At 42.4% G+C, this 26,097-nt stretch overlaps 1 protein-coding gene across 2 annotated transcripts in view; it reads right to left on the reverse strand.

Annotated features, from left to right (window-relative positions):
- Window positions 1-684: 684 nt before the first annotated feature.
- The window catches only part of TRIM36 (tripartite motif containing 36), a 35,948-nt gene continuing 10,535 nt past the window's right edge, over window positions 685-26,097 (reverse strand). For both annotated transcript variants that reach the window (XM_082725049.1, XM_082725050.1), the window contains 8 exons: window positions 24,937-25,262; window positions 21,945-22,091; window positions 14,660-14,755; window positions 11,761-12,014; window positions 11,413-11,537; window positions 7,371-7,661; window positions 4,382-4,679; window positions 685-2,802 (listed from right to left, as the gene is read on the reverse strand). In XM_082725049.1, the coding sequence (XP_082581175.1) occupies window positions 2,448-2,802; window positions 4,382-4,679; window positions 7,371-7,661; window positions 11,413-11,537; window positions 11,761-12,014; window positions 14,660-14,755; window positions 21,945-22,091; window positions 24,937-25,262 (1,892 nt within the window). In that variant the 3' untranslated portion in view covers window positions 685-2,447. The remainder of the gene's footprint in view (window positions 2,803-4,381; window positions 4,680-7,370; window positions 7,662-11,412; window positions 11,538-11,760; window positions 12,015-14,659; window positions 14,756-21,944; window positions 22,092-24,936; window positions 25,263-26,097) is intronic.

Raw genomic sequence — 26,097 nt, forward strand, 5'->3', positions numbered from 1 at the left:
TATAACCAGTACACAGCTCCATGTCTCAGAAAGAGCGGGAGTCGAGTCCCAGGAGAAACTTCAATTCTCAGGATGTTCATCGCCGTGAACAAGCTAGTGAAGTTCTTCTAAAATGAAGGCAGGCCTGTCTTGTCTTTAACATTTGGTTCTCCAGTTTCTGTAGCCATGCCAGGATTGATGGTATTCCCACATGGGACACACTCTAATCCGATGATGACCGGAGTGTGTTCAATGCCTAGGAGATAACTCTGACTCCTCTTACTTTTCTAAAAGCAACTGCAACTATGAGAATTAAATTATACAGGATCATGGGAATAGCCTGGAATCAACTTAAAAAAAAAAAAAAAAAGGAAGACCCATCAAACATGAACAACAATGCGTTGTGACCCACAACCAGAGCCCAATGACCCTAGGATATGAATATGAACTAAAGAGTCTTCTGATCAAAATCTGATTACGGAGCAGAAAAGGAACTGTCTCCTGACAATCTGATCAGTTAGCTGAAGTAAACTAGTTTCACGTTAAGCTTTTCTAATGACCGCTTGGACAAGAATTAGAGCTAGTAAGTACATGCCCAAAAACCTTACATAAAAACCTTAGCTCTAAGTTAATATACTCAGCTGAACTTCTCTTATCAGTGATTTGTTTCCATTTTCCATGTAAACAGACTGAGGATTCCCAGGATGTGGTCCAACAGTTACACGTATTTCAATTTTTATTGAAAATGAAAAAATCCAGGAGAATGATTCTTATACAACTCTACAAGGTTTTATGCACCTTTCCTATTCCTCTTAAAGCTTTTAAAGTGTCTACACGGTATGTGCTTACACAGTCTTGAGACTCAAACCTCACCACACACAGGGCTTTAGCAGCCCGAATGTACAATGACGCACGAACGCTGCGGAAATTTAGTTAGCCTATGTCATAAAGTGCTAATCATCAGTGGGAACGGAACAAGGCCTGCTCAATCCTGGACTTCACCATGAGAGCTCCCACTTGCGCTGGTGATGAAAAAGCTAATTTGATATACTACCCGCCTGAGGGACGGATTCCCATTTAAAAATATGTATTAAAGACAAACAAACAAGGAAACCAGGTAAGGCCGAAGATTTGGGTTGGTCTATCAAAACAGGACAAGAGCATTTCAAAACCATGAGTGCTAAAGTGTACAACAGTCTAGCTTCTGAATATTTTAATGTCTAAAAAATACACAGTTTAAATTAAAAAGGCATCTAGGTAAGAGACAGCTTTTAAAAATGAACATAAAATTTCAATTAAAATATTAATTCTTCAAACGAAGAGCTGTTAAAAGGGTACACAGTCACTATGATTTTTGTTATTATTCCTAAACAAACAGATTTGTCTTTTACTTACTTTTACAGATGCTTACTGCTAAACAATCAGCCACAGAAAACATCCAACTGACCAGTTACTTCACATTTTAGAATAATTTAATGACTTTAAAATAAGTCATGAACTTTCCAAACATGTAAACATAAACCAGGACAATCTAATATACAGTATCAGTGCCAAAAAGAAGAAAATCATAAAATCACAGGACACGATAGGAGGGCAAAAGAAACAATATGCCAAATATCAGTGAATCTTCACTAATATTTGTAAAAAAATAAATTATTTGGTATAACTCATTTCACAGAGTAAGAAAAACTGAAGACAAATTTTACATGAAGTGACAAGTTTCAAGTGTTAGCCAAGAACTTTGTGTTTCCTGCAAACAGACAGACAAACAATGTTTAACTACACACGAAGGTATGGGCATTACAACTAAGGAACTCTTCAAAATATCCTTAAAAATACAAGTTGTAATCTTAAAAGAAAAAAAAAAGCAGTATTCACTTTGCAGGGAATATATTCTGAAAATCCGTTATACACCTCAAAATACATAATTTTCCATTTAAATATACTACCATTTCTCTGACCTTTTTAACCTACCTATACTTTCGTTCTCCTATGAAAAACATATGTGAGACACAAGCTAAGTACTAATTTCTACCCATAAGGCATCTAAAAAATATCTTAAGACATGAACATGATACAAAATGAAAAAATCAACCACCAAAGAAATGTAATAATAAATACTTTTGTATCCCTTCCCTCCCCCCCAAAAAAGAAAGTTAAGTATCAGCAACAGGGCTGACATAAATAAATTAGATTTCCTGTTCATAAAAAAAGACAGACAGTCCAGTTAGAGAGTTAACCATTTCAGAGTTAATTAAGCAGGAGTGTCTTTACTCCCATGGCTTGTGAAAGGCAGGACGACGACAGGAAGAGGCAGAACTGTTTAGGTTTTCCGATTTAAGAGGAAACACGCACAAAAACCACTGTGATCACAGACTACTTAGATGATATGTAATTAGTTACGAAGGTTAACACCAAGGCATTATTCTGCTCCCCTTTCCTACCCTAAGTCACGTCAGATGCTTAAACTACATGTGCTCTTGGTATTCTAGGTATTTTGCCGTGATGGGTTCCTCCAGCTGGACTCCCCCACTGCCCATTAAGGCAAATGCTGGGTACATGGTGTGCGAGCAGTCCACCTGGCGCTCGTAAAGGCATTTCATGTGATCCATGTCATAGAAAGCCACTCTGCCTTTGTCGTAGTCAAGGAAAATCCCTATACTCGTGGGCATGGGGAGAACTCTGTTCTCAGGCTCGTTGGCAGAAGTGGCTGACTTGGGTATGAAAAACTTCTTCATGCCAATGGTGACCAGTGTGAATGGCTGTGAGGAGTCAAAGCAGGCGTCTTCACTTCCGCTGTCATGGCCGCTGTCTTGCTCATATCTGGAACACAACGGATGGAGTCTTAGCGGGGGTGCCAAGCCACAGGCCTTCGGGGGGCCTCCAAACGGTTTCATGCAATGATATACATCGCTTTCAAATTAAACAGTACATCAAAAACTTTTATTAAGATACAAATCAGTTAAAAACATGACGACTACACATGGCCATTTAGAGTGATACCAGAGACTCAGCCCCAAATTCTTTGTCATGAACTATCATAAAATGTCTATATATATACCTGCAGATGAGAAAAATAATAAAACCCCATAAAATAATTCCGGACTCTGGCCTCTCAGAACTGAAGTGGGGGAGGAGGGCCTAGCTGGCTCAGACTCTTGTTTCAGGCTCATGGGTTCAAGCCCCACACTGGGTGTAGAGATTGCTTAAAATAAGTAATAATAACGGAAGGAAAAAACTGAAGGGAACGGTCACATTAAATATTCATAGCACATAATCCTACGTAAAAAAAAAAAAAATATATATATATATATATATAAAACCAAGATGTGTGCCCTAATGCAAGGAATTGGAAAATTAAAGTAAAATACACAGGCAATGCAAAACAATGCAAGAGGAAAAGTCATGTTTCATGGTCCTAAGAACCCTCATTCAGCACTGGGATTTCTACACGGTTCTATGAGGCAAGCAAGCAAGAATGAGAGGGTCCCCCCCCCCAACAAATATAAATTTTGGATACAATGGTCTTTCCATTTTCTTCCTGGGCAGAGTTCACTTCTTACGTATTTGTGATTATGGTACAATGGCACTTTTTTTTTTTTTACATTGACACTTTTAATCAGATTTTTTCACTTCTAATATTTCTGATATTATAAGCTTTTTAAACATTATGAATGCCAATTTTCTACCAATATTCTAGGTCTATGGCATTATGTTTAACTGACCATATACCAATTACTGTTTTCATCATTTTGTCTTTTTTTCACCCTAGAGCAAAATGCTCTTCCTATCAACTCCAATTATTAATCTGGGATTCTATCAAAAATGGACTATGTGGGCCAGTAGACCTTATTCCATCTAAAACAACGAAACCATACAATCTCGGTTCAATCACCCATCTCTTAAGACACTGGAAGTCTCTGATATGGAAACCCATGTCCCATCACTCAAGGTTATAAAATCCTCACAGGGGACTTTGAAGAAAACTGTGCCCCATAACAAAAGAACGACTTCATATCTGTTCTGAAGTATGGCCATCAGAAGCATTTCACCATGCACTTGAGTAGCACTGACCACAGAAGCAAAGCAGCAAGGTAGCTGAGATGAAAACCTTTTGAAATTTCAAAGTGCAAAGCACAGTCAAGAGGTATCCAGAACAGACTGACTTCCTCGCAGCTCCAAAAGGAACTGCTGAGTCGCAAGTCTCACTGTGGAAATACAAGACAAGCCCGACCCCTTTCCTCAGCCAGCCACCTAACCGCAGCCAAAGCACCAGGGTCTAAGGAAAGCACTCGGACCGTGGTAAGTAAACCCAGGCGGACTTCCTGGCTTGCCTTGCGCATGAACAAGGCTGTTTATCTACAGAAGGATTCTCAAGTCCTAGACCGGTAAGAGAACCTACCTTGGACTAACTGCATCCCGGGGAGAACGGAGCCACTCCTGCAGTTTATCACTGGAAGCGACGCCCGCCTTGACCAGGTAGGAATACGGCTCCACACGGAAGGCCCAGAAGTGCTTCCCCTTGGTAATTCCAATGTCTCCAATGATGTAGTCCAGGCTCGTGTAATAACCCACTTGGATGCGATCTGCTGCGAGCAGGAGATTAAACCCGGCTCGGCTCTCCACGCGGTCTCTCTTCAAGTTCAGCAGGAGGTGTTCATTATTGTAGCCACATTTTTCATCAAAGAGGAAACTGAAAACTGTGGAGAGAGCTTGGAATTAGTCTGATGACTATGTGTTCGGGTTTCTGTAATTGGCGGTTCGATCTGATCTGGTCTTGAACCAGAAAGGCCTGAAAGGAGCCATGAGAGGGAAGAGTTCACACTGCCCTCACCAACATCCTGACCAGGAGATCACCTCCAGGAGACTCTCTCTATCCAAAGATGCTCTGAAATGTTGGACGGCAGAAGCAAGCATTTTAAGTTATGAGAAAACCTACCGATGGGGTTCCTTGCAACAGACAGAGCAGATCTCTTCTAAATGTTTTACACTACTGGGATCTGTCCCTTTGCTCAAAATAAGGGACTGTTCATTTTCATAATTATCTGTACATTTTTCTAAACATGCATTCCACATTCTATAGATTTGGAAAACCTTACCTACTCTACTGGGGGTTTTCCTTATCAACCAACATGGCAGAGATAAGACAGAGCATGATGTTTTTAAAAAAAAAAAAAAAAAAGAGGCAAAGGTCTGGGGTTTAGAGAGATGAATGAGTTTTAATCCCTGCTTAAGGGGCGCCTGGGTGGCTCAGTGGGTTAAGCCAGGTCATGATCTCAGGGTCCTGGGATCGAGTCCTGCATCAGGCTCTCTGCTCAGCAGGGAGCCTGCTTCCTCCTCTCTCTCTGCCTGCCTCTCTGCCTATTTGTGATCTCTGTCAAATAAATAAATAAAATCTTAAAAAAAAAAAAAGAGGCAGGCAGAGAGAGAGGAAGGGAAGCAGGCTCCCTGCTGCGCAGAGAGCCTGATGCGGAGCTCCACCCCAGGACTCTGGGATCATGACCTGAGCCAAAGGCAGAGGCTTTAACCCAGTGAGCCACCGAGGTGCCCAATTTAAAAAAAAAAAAAAAAAAAAAAAATGTCTACTAGCAAGCTAAACCCTTTCTCCATTTACAGGCTGACCAATTTTCCTGGTAATGCCTACTGTCCTGCCGTGACCATTCCTGCTTCCAGTCCATTTCAAGTGTCTCCTGGTTTACAAAAAATGTATTTGATTGGTCACCCCATTCACACGGCTTCTCTCAGAGAAAAGCAAGTCAGCTTGGGAGCACCCAGCTGGCTCAGTTAGCAGAGTATGTGACTCTCAATCTAGGGGTTAAGAGTTCAAACCCCACACTGGGTGTCAATATTACTTAAAAACAAAAATAAAAGGGCGTCTGGGTGACTCAGTGGGTTAATACCTCTGCCTTCGGCTCAGGTCATAATCTCAGGGTCCTGGAATGGAACCCACATCTCCCCCTCTCTCTCTGCTTGCCTCTCTGCCTAACTGTGATCTCTGTCAAATAAATATCTGACAAATATTTGTTTTAAGTAGTAGTTTTAATAAAAAAAAAAAAAAAAGTTGGAACATGTCATTTCTTCCTTCCCTGTCCACCACATACATCCCCCAAAATAGCAGCTACTTCCAGGTTTCTTTCTAATTCCACTTTCATTCAGTCAGAGAGCAGAGAAAAGAAAGGGGAAACTACATAAATGGTAAAATATCACTTAATACTTGCAAATCCATCCTCAAACTCTCTTATTGGATTTTATTCAAATTCAAGATGAACAATGTTAGCCAACCCTGATCTGTATTTGTATTCTAATTTCTTTTTTTTAAACTGGCCACAATGGGCATGAAATACATGCATGTCCTCTTGGACAAAAGAGGAAGGAAAGACAAGGGTGTATAAAATACGGGCTCGTGAGCCACTGAAGTGGGGCGGGGGGGCTACGGGGTCTAAAAACTAACTGGAGGAAGCTCCAACGCAGCGATCAACCTCTTGCTACACACAGGAGCACAACTTTGCTTCTGAGGATCACTCGTCCACGGAGATGCTGCAGGCAGCACCAGATGTGGTGATTCTCATTCTGGAAAAATCTACAGGAGCTCCATGAGCAGTAGCAGTTTCTGACTCTGAAGGTAGGAGAGGGGGCTGTGAAAGGGGAGCTTTTGGAGGGCAGGGGGAGGGGCAGTTTCTATTTGGTTCTAACATTTGTCCTCCAACCCCACGCATGCAGGGAATCACTGAGTTACTGAGAAAAAATCCAGGGACCCCTGGGTGGTTCGGTGGGTGAAAACCTCCCAGGGTCCTGGAATCAAGCCCCGCATCAGGCTCTCTGCTCAGCAGGGAGCCTCCTTCCTCTCCCCCACCCACCTCTCTACCTGCTTGTGATCTCTGTCTGTCAAATAAATAAATAAAATCCTAAAAAAAAAAAAAAAGAAGAAGAAGAAAAGAAATAAAGAAAAAATCCGGAGAAGTCAGAAGGAGCTTAATCACAACAGTATTTTATAACATATTTCATAACAATTTTTTTTTTAAATCTACCTAGATCTATGTCGTAGAGATTCCTATACACTCACCAAAAATACAGAACTCTACTACTTAAAACTCGTGAGGTAGCATCTATGTGCTTTTAATCTCAAATTAGTAGCCCTGCTCACTCGAAGTTCTTCATGTTCTCTATCTATGTCAGGCCAAATTCTAATCCTGTTCCCAGCCTACCTGGTGAAATTCACGCATGCGATTCTTCCTAAACCCACCTGGGGATGGAATCAGTTTTCTAGAATTTTTTTTTTTTAAACAAACGAATGCTAATTTTAGTGTGGATCTAGACATAGAGCTGGCGATTATTTTTTATCCAGGTATCCTCGGACTCCAAGGCTTTCTGATCCCCCACATTCACACTACCTGGAGCCGGCGGGGTATGAAGGATCAGCTCCCTGCTGCAAGGACTGCAGATGGAGCCCTTGTAGGCTCTCACTCTGAAAGCATAGTTACAATTGCTTTCCAGGTCTGAGATCACTTTGCTGGTGCCACAGACTTCTATCTCGTTCCAAGACAGCATTTCTTCATCTCTATTAATCTTCCGATACTCAAGGACATAGCTATCCGCTTTATCCTTTTCGGGATGGTACCAGTTGATCAGAACATTGTTATACACTTTGCTCTGTTCCTCGTTGATCTCTGGCACGTCTATGCCTGAAAGCAGCAAGATACAAAACGTGGTAAAATCACGGTGTTTCACAACCTGCATGCCCCTCTGTAAAAATGACAGACTGTCAAATAACTTCAATAGTTCTGCATAGTCCGAGAATTTTCCTCTTTTTTTTCCCTAAGCTTTTTTTTCTTTATTTGTCAGCAGGAGAGGGAGAAGAGCACAAGCAGGGGGAGCGGCAGGCAAAGGGAGAATCAAGGCTCCCCACTGAGCAGGGAGCCGGATGCGAACCCATCACAGGATCCTGGGATCGAGACCAGAGCCAAAGTCAGATGCTTATCCAGGTGCCCTGGTCCAAGAATTTTCTGAATCTGTAATGCTGTGTATAAGGAAAGAACCAATTCTGGCAATGTATGACAACTGTGGACACGCAAACTGAAATACGCCAGACAAAGAGACCTACGCTGACCACATGATCCCTCTTCTATGAGGAATCTCAAAGAGCCCAATTCACAAAATCGAAGACTGGAATGCAGGCTGCTGGAGGCTGGAGGAGGGAGCAACAAGCAGTTATCAATCAAGAGGCATAAATTAATCAGTTAAGCAAGACGAAGATGCTCTAGAGAGAACTCAGTACAACATCGTACTCAGAGTCAATGACGCTGTGTTCCACACTTAAAACCTGTTAAAATAACAATCTCAAGGTATGTGCTCTTACCACAACACTGAAAATGAAAAAGAATAAGCACAAAAGACTTTTAAATGTATATTTAGGTTTATACTTGAAAAGAAGGAGAACGACAGAGAAGACGAAAAAAGATTCAGTAGCAGCTTTACGGGTTACATTCATTCTGAAACACTGTAAATTAAAGTTTTCCAACCATCTGCATTTCCATTTCCACCTACTAAGTAACAACACTGGACTTGAAATTGTTAATCTATGTCCTCCTAGAATTATTTTAATAAATAGTTTTAACTCTAAGTTTGGCCAGTCCGACGAAGTTCAATGAAACTTCCATGGTTTTCTTCCAGATTGTGTTCCAAAGAGTTGCAAAGCAATTTAAATTAATTTTTCTTGGTATAAACAGAATAGTTTTTTTTTATTTAAAAAATCAGGAACTACATATAACACACTTGAAGTGACTCAAAGATAATCAGTGTAATACTTTCGTGCAGATCCTGTGCAGATTCTCCCACTGGCATCCCACGCCATGGCTGTATCAACATGTAACAATGATCAGAACTCGGTTTCCAGTTCTTCATGAAAAATACGATACAAAAGTATCGCAGCTAAACCTTCATGCACATGCAGGATTCCGTCCATAGAAGAATTCCAGTAAGCTTAACAGCTTAGGATAAGTTAGTAAAGATCCCCCCGCCTCTCTCTTTCACACACACACACACACACACACACACACACACACACACACACACACACACACATTTCTATCAAATCAGAGCCTCTCCCAGAAACATACGAGCTATGCAGAAGCCCATCTGGGTATGGAATTTTCGTGCAACCAGAAGTTACAGAGCCATAATGACATCTAGAAAGTCATTCAAAATACATTTGGGGTGGGGAGCAAAATAACATGAGCAGCACATACCCCGACCCTCACCCCCCCTTTTTTTGAACCAGAGCTAACTTAAAAGAAAATGTGCATGGAGGAAACAATGAGACCATTGAGTAGTCATGGGCTGGGGAATGACCTTCCCATCACCCATCCACTACCCTGGATTGTTGTCAGACCTTGGTACAACCCAAGATTGTCAACCATCAACATCCTCTTTCCAAGGACTGTTTTGGGACCCCCAGGGCAGAGAGGACCTTATTCTCCTAAGTAAACCAGCTCGTGTATGAAAAACAATTCAAGTCTACCTTCTGGAAAAAGGGAGACTACAGTACCTGAAGCAGAATTAGCATTTGAAAGAGTAACAAATATGTATTTAAAAAAAGAAGAGCCTTATAATGAAAATAAACACATATCCAGGGTGCCTGGGGATCTCAGTCAGTTGAGTGTCTGACTCTTGATTTTGGCTCAGATCATGGTCTCGGGGTCCTGGGACCAAGCCCTGCATCGGCCTCCACACACAGCAAAAAGTCTACTTGAGGGTTCTTTCTCTCTCCCTCTCCCATCCCCCCCAATCCCCGCTTACATGTGCTCTAAAAATAAATAAATCTTAAAAAAAAAAAAAAAGATTCAAATATAGCTTTGAAAGAAATGAGGTCACAGTAATCATCCTTCAGTTTTTAACTTTAAAACTTTTTCTCTTTTAGGTAGGCTCCATGCCCAGTGTATGGCTTGAACTGAAGTGAAGACCTAAGTTCAAGAGCCAGATGCCCTACTGACTAAGCCACCCACCCTGGCACCCCTAGAATTTCTAACTTTTTTTTTTAAGGTTTTTTTTGTTGTTGTTATTTATTTGACAGAGAGAGAGAGGGAGAAGCCGGCTCCCTGCTGACTGAGCAGGGAGCTCAAAGCAGGGCTTGATCCCAGGACTCTGAAATCATGACTGGAGCCGAAGGCAGAGGCCCAACCTACTGAGCCACCAGGCGCCCCTAGAATTTGTAACTTTAAACAAGACAAACTTCCTTCAGGTGACTGTCCAAATCCACACATCTGTAACTACACAGTCATCAACCTGTAAGTATTCCACAGGGACTGTAACTGTTCACTGTCACTACAAGAGAAGTCATGGGGGAGACATGAACAAGGCAAGGAGGGGAAAGGAAAGGAAGACCTCCCCACTGGAGATCAACAAAACAGCATCATGAGTGTGTTACAGCCTCAAAATGCGGATGCCCCAGTTCTAATCCCCACTACTTCAGAATGTGACTTTATTTGGAGAAAGAGTCTTTATAGAAGTAATTAAGTTAAAGTGAAGTCATGAAGATGCGAACTAATCCACCAGGACTAGCATGACTGGAGTCCTTATGAGCGGAAACTGAGACAGACACGTAGACAAAGACAGCGGAAGGCCGCCATCGGCAAGCCCAGGAGAGCAGCCTCAGAAGGAACCAACTCTGCAACACCTTGACCTCGGACTCCAAGCCTCCAGAACTGAAGAAAATACCTTTCTACTGCTCAAGGCATGCAGTCCAAGCTGTTTTGCTTCAGCAGACCTCATGAGCTGATACAGCTGATACTTAAAACCTCTCAAGAGTCAGTTTTCACCTGGAGACATCATTTCTAGGTTTCTGCCCTAGAGAAACTCATACAGGTGTGCGCAAGTGAACATGACAAAGACGTTCAACACAGCAACAGGGAAAAAACAAACGGTCTCTCGGTAGGGAAATGATTTCTGTAATGAAATACTATAAGCAGCTAAAATACAACTTTAAACCAGAACTCTTTGAGCATCAAACATCTTAAACTTCATTTTTTGGAAAAACAATTCACAAAAAGGATACATATGCAATCTGATGCCATTTATTCCATGTGTTTTTTTTTTAAAGATTTTAATGATTTATTTGAGAGAACATGCACACACACAAACTTCAGAGGGAGGAGGGGCAGAGGGAGAGGGAGAAGCAGACTCTTCGCTGAGCAGGGAGCCCGATGCGGAACTCGAACTCAGGACCCCCAGCTTACGACCTCAGCCAAAGGCAGGCAATTCACCAACTGAGCCACCCAGGCCCCCCATACAATGTTTAAAAACCACACAAACCGAAAGAATACACTCTGTGCATTAAAAACACATTCTTCATGCTGCCAAACCGAAGAGCGGGTTTTTCCTGTGTGTTGTGAATTCCCATAACAAGAGTAAGCAGCTCTGGCCATCATTGAAACTTACCACTAGAGAAAAAGGACAATTCTCCAAGAAGTTCTGTTTGTTTCGATGTGTTCACAACATAGTCTTCAAAGGATGTCTGAGCCGCGGGTCTAAAGCTCTTCAGAGATTCCGTGGCTTTCTGTATTCTGCGGGCAGATAGTTTATACAAAAACAACTCTGTAAAAGGTCCATCAGACTAAACATCTGTGATGTGATTAGCCAAAAAAAAAAAGGCCGCTCAGTGTTTGGGTTTTAAGAGTCCGGTGAGGGTGTCCGCACAGAGCACAGCATCAGGAAGCCCCGAGAGCTCCAGCTGGAACAGAGCAGACACGAAGGCCACTGCTAATAAGATTCTAAACTCAAACATACCTGAGGTGGAGCTGTTTGGCCGTCTGTACAAAACAGGACTGATCCGTCTCCTTAAGCACTTCTTGGGCGTATCCCACAAGCCCATTGTTCTCTAGAAGTCCCTGGTATTCCTCCACTTGAGTCTGAAATTTGTCTAATCTTAGTTTCTTAGATGCATCAATCGCTTTCAAAACAGATGATTTCCTCTCTTCTAGAATTTCAAAGAGCTTTTCAAAATGTGTGACTGCTTCTTCTTTGGCTCTCTCTCCATTACACTATTATAAAACAGGCACAAGGGTTATATTACCTCACCTGCTAAATCCACATGTCTTTTCTCCAAATAACCAAAATTTAATCTGGTCCAACTCTGGCATTTTCAGAACAATAGTCTGGCATTGAATGTGCTGCGCAAGGAACGATCGCCAACTTTTGGTGAGACATACTTTGTAACCGCATGACACTTTTCCCCAGCTTTCATCTCCTTAGTGCACCAATCAACAATTAAATAATGAAACAACCTTCAACATGGACACAGAGGAACCTGAGGCAGGAATTAACTGATATAACCCAAGACACTGTACCACACAATTCTGGAGTTTTCCATTCATTTCTAATTTGGGCAACGTTTGACCCTTTCTACCCTCTTCCAATTTTTTTAAGAAAACTTAAATCACAGCATGAAACTCAGAAAAATGACATCTTTTACTGAGATATAAAAATGTAACTCTTCTCTTCAAATTAATACAACTTAATTAGAATTAAATCCTTTGTGACTTTAGGCAAATTATTTAACTTCTGTTACGTCTGAGTTTTTCTCTTCTGAAAGATGGGGATAAGAGGATCCACTCGGGTTTTTTTAAGATTGGTCAAGATTATTTACATAAAATGCCCACAACAAGGGCATAGACTCTGTACACAGAACGATTATACTCACTGCACATGCAGCCCTTCGTCTACTTGGTCATAAAATGATCCTATCTGTAGAGCTTATGGAACATTTCTGAACATCCATAAAATCAGAGACCAACACGACTTTGAAAGTAGGACCAGCAGAGCACACACATGCATTCATCATTACAGACCCATAAGCAGCAGCCAAAAGAAAAAAAAAAAAAGTCTTCAAACACATTCTTAAAAGCTGACAACATATGGAAGAAGAGCATTGTGTACTTTCCAATGGCTTCTGGCCAACATTTCTAATGAAAGGCAATTTTTTGCAGACTCCCCTCTGTTTCCTAAACCCAACAGGCAGAAGTTTTTGTAAGGGGTGGGCAGGAGGGAAGAAAGAAGGGGGACGGAGGGTGGTGACATTTTGGTAGTATTTCAGTGATAAATTATAGCATTAAACTCAAAAAGATCATTACAGGTAGGTAAAAAGAGGGGATTTTTTTTCCAGCTAAGCGTAATTACAGAATAAAAGGACAGTGTCATAGTCCTCACTGAGTCAAAGTCAAGAGAATACAGACCATTTCTCCAAAGTGGCGGGAGATTCTTACTGATAAGCTCACGAATGTAGCTTCAGGGAAAGGGACACAAAGAAGCTAAGTACTTTCTCTAGGATCCCAAAGACTCGGTGTCTGCATGAACAGCTCATGTGAAATCACCAGCTCTGCAACCAGTCCTGGGGCTCCCTTATTTCAGAAGTCAGGGCAGCAGAACTGAGGACCAGGAGTGAAACAAACCTTCAGTGACACAAGGTACAATCCCCTGGAGCGGATGATACCGGCCTGGTAGAGTGGGTCATCAGACAATGAGAAAAACAAAATTCCACTTTTCAAGCACATGGAAAAACAACTTACTTAGGGTGGTTAATGCAATCGGTGAGTATCAGAAAAAGAGTATTAAAAACAAAAGGAGTGCTGGTGATCTGGTACTAATTTGCAGAACATCTCAATTTCTTTAACCCATTTCGGAAAATGAAATTAATTTCTTGAAATAAAATTTCAAGAAAGTCTCTTACTAGCCCAGATATTTTTCTATTTCATTGTAACTTCTAAAAGTGATCAGGAGTAATGGCTCTTCAATTTATTTCCAACAGAGAAGAGAAATCACACGTCCTAATCAATGAAGAGTATTTGGAATTTTAAAACAACCCAGTACTATCGTCTTCGACCTCATTTTTTAAAATGCTATAGATTTTCTTTTTTTTTTAACTGAAGTATAATATACACACAGAAAAATGTATATGTGAGTGTGGAAATGGACTAATCTTTGCAAACACACATCACTTAACGTGCATCCAGATTAAGGAAAAGGAACGTCACCCAGATCGCAGACACCAACCTTTCCAGACACCCTCCCTAGCCTTCAGCCACACGCGACCTGAACTCTAAACAGAACCCCGGCTCCACCTTTGTTGTTACTTTTCATAAAGGAGATCACAGATGCTCTGGCATCTTTCAACATTCTCCCAAGATTTCGCTACACTGTTACCCCTTTGCAGATCATCATAAGTGATTATATTCTGGGGCTAAGGGATAGCTGGGTAGTTTCCACGCCATGGCTATTAGATTCCAGCCATGAACATTCTAATGTGTGTCTTTTGGTGACCATGTCTCAGGTATATTCTGGAGAACAGCGCATTTTAAGTCAACACCTAATACATACTTAATCTCGTAAAAGAGAGGTAATTGTCAAGAATTCCAAACTTCACCTGATGTTACTACTTCTGAGATCAATACGCCCAGGTCAAGGGCCAGTCATTCGTTCCCCTGTGCTTCCACAGCATTTCATCACCACCTCTCCTGGGTACAGACCACACATTATAGCTTAAACCTCTGGTTTCTCTAAGCCCGGAGAAGCAGGGGTGAAACCTACCCCAACTTTGTCCTCCAAGCTCATTTACTGCCCTCCGGATGTTATGAGTGAATGAATTCCCTAGATGGAGAAATAAAAGCATGCAAACCAGCTCATCACTTACCTCTGTTTCTTTCATTAACAAGTTTAGTTCAGAAATTTGGCTCTTCACCTGGCTCTCCTTGCCAATAAGATAATCAATATCCTTTGAAAGCTTTTCCTGTCAGAACATACCAGTAACACAAATGAGAAGTGTTAACAAAGGCCTTGCAGATCTACCTTCCTTCCTCTTTCATCTTTTTACACACAATTTTTTAGCCTATGAGGAACACGCAGTAAAGTCAACCCTGACCACTCTCGTTATTCACCCAGGGTACACAGTTACTGGCCTTGTGCACAGGGCCCCATGGACCTATAAGAGATGAGAAGCAGGCCGAATACACTTGATCTTAGCCAAAAGGCCGAGAAGCGATAGAAGCAGGCCGAATAAAAGAACAAGGCAGTGATGCTTAGATTAGCCAAAAAGACACAATACATAAGTAATACATCTTTGCTGTCTCTTCATTGTTCCCAGGTCTTCCTCTTCAAGTTTCTAAGTGACCACAAGGACGGCGATTCAAATAGGATTGTCTTCCATCAGATTTTATAATTTATTTTCTCACTTTTGCTCTCTCTCTCTCCTTCTCTCTCTCTCTCTCACGCACACACACAAGCACGCACGCACACACACACACAAACACACACACACACAGAGACCCTCAAAGAGCAAGCAACTCTTCCAAAATGACCTTCACAGCCTAGCCCGAACTAGATATCCATTAAATAATTACACCTACATAATAACAAAGAGATTTATACAAACAGCTCATTAAGCTCCCAGAGTGTACTGAAGGAAGAAATTCAGTAGCTACTGAAGTAATACCTCCATCAGGAGATATTTATGAAGTAGTTACTTTGATTGGTCTCCTTAATGTAGAGGTAACATCGTTAGGTTTTGGGGAGAGCCCCAGTTTTGTTTTGTTTTGATTTTAAAGATTTTATTTATTTATTTGACAGAGAGAGATCACAAGCAGGCAGATAGGCAGGCAGAGAGGCAGGCAGAAAGAGAGGAGGAAGCAGGCTCCCTGCCGAGCAGAGAGCCCGATGCGGGGCTTGATCCCAGGACTCTGAGATCATGACCTGAGCCGAAGGCAGCGGCTTAACCCACTGAGCCACCCAGGTGCCCCATGGGGAGAGCTCCAGTTTAACCCAGAGAAAAACAGTATGTATGACAAGTATATTCAAAAGCTAACAAACCGACCCTTGAAGCCCCACAGGGTACAAAGTTGTGAGAGACGAATGTATGCAGAGTCTAAGTAAGAGGGATGTCATCCAGAAAATGCCACCCCAGCCACAGCAGTGACAAGAGGACCTGAGCATTTCTCAGTCGTCGCTGCTGCCCTGAATGAGGCTGGGTATGAAAAGAGGACCAGGACCTGCAGCCAAGTCAAGAAGTCAGTCTCTTGCCTGTATCATTTGCCCCTTTCCTCACTTAGACCATGTAACAGGGTAAAAGAATGTATGTTGAAATTAATATGGAAGGCCCCATCTTTAATTCCCCAGAGCATCCAGCCAACAGACACACTGAGTTTCCTAGAGGGCTCACCAGAGGGACAGGACGACCCATGAGCTAGAGGAGTAAGATTTCGGAGACGTGAGGACAGGATGGGACCAGAAAGAACCTGTAGGGAGTCAAGGACATGAAATGTGACTTGACCCAACGTTTTACAGATCAGGAAACTGAAGCTCACTGACAGCAAATACCACAGTGTCAGTGCTGAGCTAGAAGCTTCCTCACTGCCCAGTACGCTGACCACTATTCCACAGGCTGTCAGGCGCTTCCTCAGCACCAAGCTGCAATGGAGAGAAGAGCTCCTCCAGTGCCGTCCCGTCAGGCCTGTGCTGGGACTACACAGGAGGGGTGCAGCACTCCTTGTCGCTACAGCGGCGACATTTACATGGACGTGGGGCCTCATGGTAAGACCGCTTACACTGGAAGTGCAAGACAGGCTGGAGGAGAAACGATGACAGAATTCAGGAACCCAATGGCAAGTCAGAGAGCACCAGACTTCGCTCCCAGGGAGGACTGCTCAGCCAGTCTCTAGCCAACTACAGCCTTTATCTCCCGTCCTCTGGGGCCCCTCACAATAAGGCAGTCTGGGTTAAGATGACGTGTGTGTGTCCATTTATTCACAGGCCTCCAAAAAGTGTAAGCATCAGACACTCATCCTAGACGCTAAAAAGTGCAATGTAAAAAGACATGGCTCCTACCCTCAGCAAAGACATCTAATGGGGGAATACGTTTTAAATCCTTTAGCTACATTAGGGACTGGCCAGAGGCTAACTGCTCAAGGATGCCGAATTTGCTCCAAAACCTTCCCCTGGACCAGTGGCTCTCAAAAGCTGATGTGCATCAGTCTCCACAGGACTGAGACATACCATGGAGCCCCTCAAGGAGTAAAGACTTTGCCCTCTGCAGTTTTAAACCAAGTGTTCCAGGTGATCCTAACAACCATGCAAGTTTGAGAACCACTGCATCCGGTCACAGGTCAAAGGTACTCAGAGAAACAGGAGTCCACAAAACGAGGGAGAAGAGAGAGAAATTCATTCCACAATCACACTAAGTATCTTTCATGGGAGCAGGCTAGGAGAATATTATATAATCAATGCTTCCTGCCCCCCCCTTAGGGCTTATCATTTAAAAGGCGTTCTCAGCTTTGCCCCATGTCTGAAAATGTAGGATAAAATGATGGGAAGAAACAGCCCAGAATGATACATTTTAGTCAACTGCCAAATGACTTCAGAGAACAGGGCATTATGTACTCCACAAATTGCACACACCCCCAAAATACAGAAGCCGTATTACCTTCTCAATCAACAGGGACTCGTTACAGGGATGTGTACATTTTCTACCTTTTTAAGTCCTATTTCCAGTCATTTCAATTATGATTAAAATCACAAAGCCAACCTTTAGAGAAGACATAACTGCACATGAACAAGATCACTGACCTTCCTCTAGAAATTTATGGAAATAAAGAAAAAATGAAAAGTAGGAAAATAGTCCTCAGAAAACCATCTAACTGTAAGAAAGTGGACAAATGAAGAAAGATGAGCTAATAACCAACCCTCCTTTAAAAAAAAAAAAAAAAGATTCATTTTTTTTTAATTTATTTAAGAGAAAGAGAGTGCGGGCGCAAGAAAGACAATGAGCAGGGAGGGAGGGGCAGAGAGAGGGAGAAGCAGACTCCCTGCCAAGCAGTGAGCCTGACGTGGGGCTCCATCCCAGGACCCTGGGATTATGACCTGAGCCGAAGGCAGACACTTAACCCACTGAGCCACCCAGGTGCCCCTCAACAAAGTGGGTTTAGAAAACCCACTAACACCCATAGTTGGGAGAATCAGGCTTCTGAGAGGAGGCCAGAGTGAGGGAGAGACAATGAACACCCAACTGTGGGGGCCTGGTTCAGGGCACAGCAGGATTCTGAAGCCTTAGCAGTCCAAACTGGCCAGAGGAGCGCGTAACATGGTTTCCTGTGTTGCAAGGTGGGAAGGACTCCATATTGCTGGGAAAGTGAGGTCACTAAACAAAGGCAAGTAACAGGAGATGAAACCAGGCAGCTGTCTTTCTGTCCAGGGAGAAACAGGAGTGAGGTTATGTGGAAGCAAAAACAAGACTAAAAAAACGTATCCCACCCCAAGAGTAGAAGAGAGGACCGCCAGGAACAGACGGGCCCGTTCCTCTCCATTACTCACCATTTAGGCCAGTTCACCTGAAAGCACTAGCGAAGCACTTTCCATCAGCGGAAGGGAACCCTCAATTCCAAGGACAGGTCAGACACTCCAACACAGTCCACTGGTATCAGAAGCCAGATAACAGGGGCAGATGGGAAGCCTGGCCCCAGCTTCAGCCATCTCAACAAACAGCAGTAATGAGATGGACAAGGTCATACCACCGTGATGTTCATTTTTCTTCTGTCTTTCCAATACTTGAGTGTGTAAAAATGAAAATAGTAGAGGGGCGCCTCGGTGGTGCAGCTGGTCAGGCATCCATCTCCTGGTTTCAGCTCAGGAAGCGATCTTAAGATCATCAGATCAAGCCCTGTGTCTGGCTCCACACTCAGTGAGGAGTCAGCTTGAGTTTCTCTCTCTCTCCCTCTGCCCCTCCCCCCCATGTTCTCCCTCCAAAATAAATGCATCTTTTAAAACATGTAAATAATATAAACTTGTATCATGTAGCCCTCCTGTTTAAAACCCAGAAGCAAGTAAAAAGAAAGATCTAAGGAAATCTGTTTGCTATTTTTGGCAAAGGGGTCAATCTAAAGTTTATCCTCATTAAAAAGTGAGTAAATTGGGACGCCTGGGTGGCTCAGTTGGTTAAGCGGCTGCCTTCGCCTCAGGTCATGATCTCAGCGTCCTGGAATCGAGTCCCACATTGGGCTCCTTGCTCAGCGGGGAGCCTGCTTCTCCCTCTGCCTGCCTCTCTGTCTCCCTGTGCCTGCTAGCTCTCTCTCCCTCTATCCCTGACAAATAAATAAATAAAATCTTTTAAAAAAAAAAGTGAGTAAATTGAAAACCCCATGATGGGAGTCTACTGGAAGAAAAAAAAGTCTGAAACATTAGGAGAAAAGTTAACAATGGAGCAAAGAGTTAACTTAAAGGGATGCTACTATCGAAGATTTATTCCAGGTTACAGAAAAAAATTTTTGGACAGCTTGTTTAAGACCAAATCACTAAAAAACAAAAAAAAAGAGGTGTCAAAAGTTAAATTTAGGGGCACCTGGATGGCTCAGGCAGTTAAGCATCTGCCTTTGGCTCAGGTCATGATCCTAGGGTCTGGGGATTGAGCCTGGCATCAGGCTTCCTGCTCAGCGGGGAGTCTGCTTCCCTCCCCCACCACCCCCGCGTGTGCTCTCTCGCCATCAATCTGTCAAATAAATAAATATTTTTTTTTAAATATTTTTATTTATTTATTTATTTGACAGAGAGAGATCACAAGTAGACAGAGAGGCAGGCAGAGAGAGAGGGAGGGAAGCAGGCTCCCTGCTGAGCAGAGAGCCCGACGCGGGCCTCGATCCCAGGACCCTGAGATCATGACCCGAGCCGAAGGCAGGGGCCCAACCCACTGAGCCACCCAGGCGCCCAAATATTTTTTTTAAAAAGTTATATTTAATTAGCAAACAATGGTAATGCCACTGGGGGGCACAAATGAGTAACAAAGACTGGATCTACTATCCCATTAAAAAAAAAAAACAAACTTGAAACCTAACAGAGTATCTGAAAGGGCTCTCAAGACACTGGACATCAAGAAAGAGAGTCCTGTGAGAGGGAAACAAGATGGACCCAACCCACCATCCTGTCTAGACCCAGCGTCCTCCAAGGCCAAGGGCAGAGGGGGAACTCAGGGGACCAGGGTCTCCCAGGAGATGAAGAGACAAAGCTGAGAAGTCCAGGAAGACCAGAGCCTATAAAGCAAAATCCTCAAGAACAGGAAGTGCCAGAAAGAACTCTGGAGAGTGTACCAAGGGTCCCTGTGGCTTATTCAGCAGAATACTGACCAATTTCCATGTGCTAGGAAACTTTCAAAGGCCAGGGAAAGGATCACCTAAAAGGATGACAAAGAACAACTCCAGGAGCTCATACCCAGCTGAAATAGTGCCTGTGATGCACCAAACAAATTAAACAATAAACCAAAAACCCCTCGAAACTCAAAAACCAAAAGGCACTGAGAAGAGTAAAGAAGAAGAGAAGTCTGGTAAAATCGGCCCCAGAACTGAATGGTGCTTTGTCCTAACTTAAAGTAAGATCCAAAAGCAGCCAGCTGTTCTGAGGGAAATTAATCACACGTTAGAAGAAAACTCAAGAATGTCTGCAGGTCCTGAAGTATCCACTGCCCAACAAGGTAAAATTTACAAAATTGACCAGCAATGACAGATGACAGAATCAGTAGACCAGGACAATAAAACGGTTATGCCCGTAATCCACGTAGTCAAAGCAGGAGGAGCACTGAGCATGACAGACATATCAAATGCAGAAGAGAAAGCCACGTGAATAAGTTAGAATTTGATCTAGGCCCCAAAAGGCATGTAGATACCATTAAAGGTAGAAAGAAACTCACTAAGGGGCGCCTGGGTGGCTCAGTGGATTAAGCCGCTGCCTTCGGCTCAGGTCATGATCTCAGTGTCCTGGGATCGAGCCCCGCATCGGGCTCTTTGCTCAGCGGGAGCCTGCTTCTCTCTCTCTCTCTGCCTGACTCTCCGCCTACTTGTGATTTCTCTCTCTGTCAAATAAATAATAAATAAAATCTTTAAAAAAAAAAAAAAAAAAGAAAGAAACTCACTAAAATGAGAGGTGGATTTATGAATGAAGATCTCATTTTAAAAGAAAAAAAGAATAAAACAAACAAAAAATAGCATTATACCACTGCCTCCCTTGCTGTAGCTTATCAAACAAATCTGAAAGTTTTCAAAGATCCGTGTATAAGGTTCCGATAGAGAAACAGGAAGTGACTCAGTTTTAGGTGGTAAGGGTCCCAACCAGACCCTTACTGTAAATGAAGTTTCCACTATTTCTATAGGGAAGCAACAGGAATTAAGGGCCTTAACATAGCTACTATCCCTCAAGGTGTGGCAATCCCACACACACATTCAACATGCGTGTCATTTCCACACACACTCAACAGGTGTGGCATTCCCACACACACACTCAACAGGCCTATCTTTTATACACACACTCACACATACATATTCAACAGATGTGGCATTTCCACACATGGACTCAACAGGCATATCTTTTACACACACACACACACTCAACAGGAGTGACATTCCCACATACATATTCAATAGGTGTGCCATTTCCACACACACTCAACAGGTGTGGCATTCTCACATACATACTCTACAGGCCTATCTTTTCCTTCCACACACAAAGACACACATTCAACAGGCTTGTCATTTCCAAACACACTCAATAGGAGTGCCATTTCCAAACACTCAACAGTTGTGGCATTCCCACACACACATTCAACAAGTTTGTCATTTCCACATATATACACGCACACCCTCAAAAGGGTTGTCAGTTCCACACACACTCAAGTGTGTCATTTCTACACACACTCAACCACAAGCGCTGGGCTCATGTGGGGATCATCATGGAGTGGTCTTCACCCCCTCCTTCTCCAGAACCAGCCCAAGTCAAACATGCTAACAACCTCACATACATCACTGAGGGACCCTCTACACTGATGTCTCACTGCAGTAAAACAAGACCATACTCAGCCATGATTTTATAAAGAAAAAGCTAAATGCATTCAAGTAAAACCAACGTTGTAAAAGACTCAACATTTAGTTCCCCAAACGCACAAATCCTACCTTTAAGGTTTTGTAGGCGCTGCTCATGGTGGTCACCCGGTGATTGGAATGATTACCGCCCAACTTACAGAGATGACACACCGGTCTCCGACACAACTCACAGTACATGTTTATTCTCTCCGTCTCGTGTTCTGGGCACATTAAAATCTATTGAGTACAGCACAAAGGTGTAATTACAGGTTTTCAGAGCTTCCAGGATACTCAAAGTCCCCAAACACAAAGACGTGCTTTGCAAAAATCACTAAATAAAACCACTTAAAGGAATAAAAGTGTGAAAAAAATACAATAAAAGTGTAAAAGCATTTGGTGTATTAGAATTACTATTTCTCAATTTGAGGGTTCAAATGGTCAGTTAAATCTGTAGATGCCATTGCCCCTAAATTTGGCAGTTAAGGTGGTGGAAATTTCACTATCAGGCTTTCTCGCTGAATCCAGCCTTCCAGAAAGGCCATGGGCTGCACTGATCAGGCAACCCTGAATGACACGACCAGTATTTTTGCAAGGTACCACAGCAAATAACTGATGGGAACCCAGGCCCTCACTGTCCTAGTAAGAAATCAGCTACTAAGGAAGGGGGCACCTGGATGGCTCAGTCCACGAAGCACAACTTGATCTGGGGCTTGTGAGCTTGAGCCTTCAAGCATGAGGCAGAGGCATTACTTAAAAATGAAACAAACAAACAAACAAACAAAAAGCAACCTGGTATTAAGGAGCCTTGGAACACTTTCTGATACATGGTTCCAGATGTTTGCTTTTACATATTAAACATGCACACAATGGCCAAATTTAGAACTGTTGTGTTGTTGTTGTTTTTTTTCCAAACTCAGTTTTTCTCATCTAAGTTGCTACCTTCTTATTTACTCTGTAAACTATCACCATAGGTATGTCTGAAATTGTACACGAAGTAACAAGAGATTACTTTAGACTAATGTGTCCATGAAATCAAAAAGCTGTCTGTGGCTCCTCGAGTTCCCATTTTCATCAACGGCTGATTTGATAGTATCAAGACACAAAGAAACATTCAATATGAAAACTCCTACACCAATGAAAATTCCTCCACTTCCAAAACAACTGGAAACAAATTTAAAATCTCCAGCATGTCCAAGCTCCTACATTTTCAAAACCACTACATGTATTTGTTATTAGCATAGTTAACACACAATGTTGCCTTAAGTTTTCAAAACCAGTTATGTTTCAAGCATAAATATAAAATCTGGCTCTCTACAAGGATGGATGATAAGAACTCCAAGTCATAGGCAAATAAATATTCCATAAGGGGCAACTTTGTAGAATTTTACTGTATGGCATAACACTATAATTTAAGGAAAATAAAATTTTCCTCAATATAACCTATCCTACCTCTTCAGTTCTCTCTTACCAATCTTTTACTGTATTTGTTAAGTACAGTTAAGTCTGCAATGTAGGCGCTAAAGAATTTTACTTGAGATTTCATGTGTTTTAAATTGTAACAACCCAAGTCTAATATAATCCATTTAATCATCATAGGTTCTTTCATAATGGAACAGTATTAATCAATTTAATTAATCTTCTAAAAAAGGCATTAAAGCACCAAGTTGAAGTCATAAATTATTAAGAGTCTGTGACCTGGTAAATTTAAAATGAGATAAGGAACGTGTAAAAACTCTTTGGTAAATCTACTGCCACATGGACAGTTTTGAAAACAGAGTCAAAGGGTGGAAGCACAGACTGCTTTTGTTTAACTGACCAGTTCTGCCCCACAGAGAATGTCGTCAGAGGGGTGCGGGGATGGCTCAGTCGGGAGACCATGTGACCCGTGAGCCCATGCTTAGTGAGTCTGAGCCCCACAATGGGCACAGTGCTTACTTTACAAAAAAATTTCCCATATAGATATATGATGTTAGACATACTCAGCTCATAGTTTCAAGATAACTTCAGGATTTTTTTGTCCCATTTAAAAAAAATTTTTTTAAGTAGGCTCCACACCCACCATGGAGCCCAATGCAGGGCTCAAGCTCATGACCCTGCAGTCAAGACCTGGGCTGAGATCAAGGGTCAGACGCTTTTTCTACTACAAATTAATGTGAGGGCAAAGTTTTATGCTCAAGAATGTAAACAGATTTTCACACACAAGTTACTAAGGTAGAAAGAATAAGAACTTTAATCAAAAGAACCTATTAGGTTTTTCTTTTTAAATCTATCTCAATCAGAAAGCAGTAAAAATGAGGATATCCAAACATCATTCTGCTTTTCAATCACTGAGCAGGGCAAACAACAGTGCGTAAGGGTCCTGTGAGCATTATCAGAGAAATTACCCAGAATATTTAAGAAATGCGAATTCCATTTCAGATTATTATGTGAACAAGCTTCAGAACCTTAGGCTGTACTTACTGTCATTTATCCCTAGCACAAGGTTAGCTAATTGAAAGCATCAGAAAAATGCTTCCCAATCAAATCTTTTAGACAACTAGGGGTTTACCACTTAAAGCACAAGAAGCCTTTGAACTTCACACCCTTCTCAATCTCCGAGTACCTCTGAGACAAGGCTGCGTTGTCAGAGGTATCATGACAAACATTCGAGCTTCGTGCTCCATTACCTTGGGTTGTGACATGGAGATCCAGAATTCTGCCTTCAGGCTGTGTGGAGGCGTTTGGCCACCTACGAAAGAACTCCAGATACCAGGCCTCAATTTCTTGTACAGGCTGTGTGTGTGTGTGTGTGTGTGTGTGTGTGTGTGCGCGCGCGCGCGCGTGCGCGCGCTTATTTTTTTTTAACATACAGGTTTCTACGTTCATGACCACCATCTTATTCCTAGCTAGCTCTTTATAGTAAGCTCTACACTCCACACGGGGCTTGAACTCACAATCCCAAGATCGAGTCACACACTCTACCGACCAGGTGCCCCTCTTACACAGGTTTTTTAAGCTCTTCCCATTCTTGTTGTCAAACTCTGGACGCGTTTCAATTCCTTTTGCAATACTAATATTCTAACGCAGTCAAAACTGCTCTTACCTTGGGCCTGAAGTTGGTAGTTGGACCCACGTACTCGTGCTGAGCTTTCACTGTACCCCACGGGTGGTAAATTTTGAAGCACTCATTGCAGTAGCTCGCGCTACAGTCCATGCAACTCTTGGTGGACTCCTGGGGTGGTGGCTTACAGAGGTCACACATGATGGCCGTGGCCGCCCTAGCTGCCTGCCGGTACCTCTCCACGATAGTTTCCAAAGTGAAATTGCGAAACAGACCACTGATTCCTCGTTCTCCGAGATCCACGTCGTGCTCACAGCCGGGGCAAGGGAAAGTGGTTGTCCTAGGGGTCAGGGAACCGCGCTTCCAGCCTGTGTGATTGGAAGTCCTTGTTTAGTTATGTCAGTAGGAAAACGAACAGAATGAAGAAGAAAGGAGTGATGATTTGGAAAGAGACAGATCAACATACATAGCTCCTTCCCCTCCACTCCCTCCCTCCTGCCCAGAAATAATACTCAAAGTGATTCCACTGGAATCAGTATTCTAAAAAGGCTTAATGCTTGTTTTTGTATACAAAAGACAAGCCCCACTTACTAGACCCATATCAAAGAGGAAAGGAAAAGCTATACTAAAGCCCATAAAAAAAGCCACATCAAACCAGATATATGGACTAAACACAGAATACAATACTACACAGGGTCACAATTTTTTAATTATATCATTAATATTTGTAGTTATTTCTGTATCTCATATCCACTAATTTGGTTTTAAATGAATACAGCCTTGGCTGACGGATAAAATGAGTTCATATGTAAATGACAGGAGTCCCTAACCCGTGCCCCATGGATAGGCTCCAAAAAGATCCAAACAGTTCCGTACACTATTTGAAACTGTATGCAAAATTTTCCATCTATATACCTATGGTTATTTTCCAGTTCAACAACTCATAGCTTTGATCGGATTCATAAAACAGTTAAAAATCGCTGTGAGAGAGTTTCCCACGGTAGTATTGTTTTATCTGGGTAGGCTAAGTCATTCGTTAACTGAGTACAAGCTCTCAAAGAATGAAAAGCTCATCCATAGACCTAGACTCTAGTGACTTTATGAGGGACCAACCATTTAGTATCTTCTTATGACCTGAAAAAAAGAATCATTAAAATTACTTAATTCAGTAAACCACAAGTTGATCCATAAAGTTTTATAAAC

The sequence above is a fragment of the Mustela nivalis genome (genome assembly GCF_964662115.1).
Source record: "Mustela nivalis genome assembly, chromosome: 3".
NCBI lineage: Eukaryota > Metazoa > Chordata > Mammalia > Carnivora > Mustelidae > Mustela > Mustela nivalis.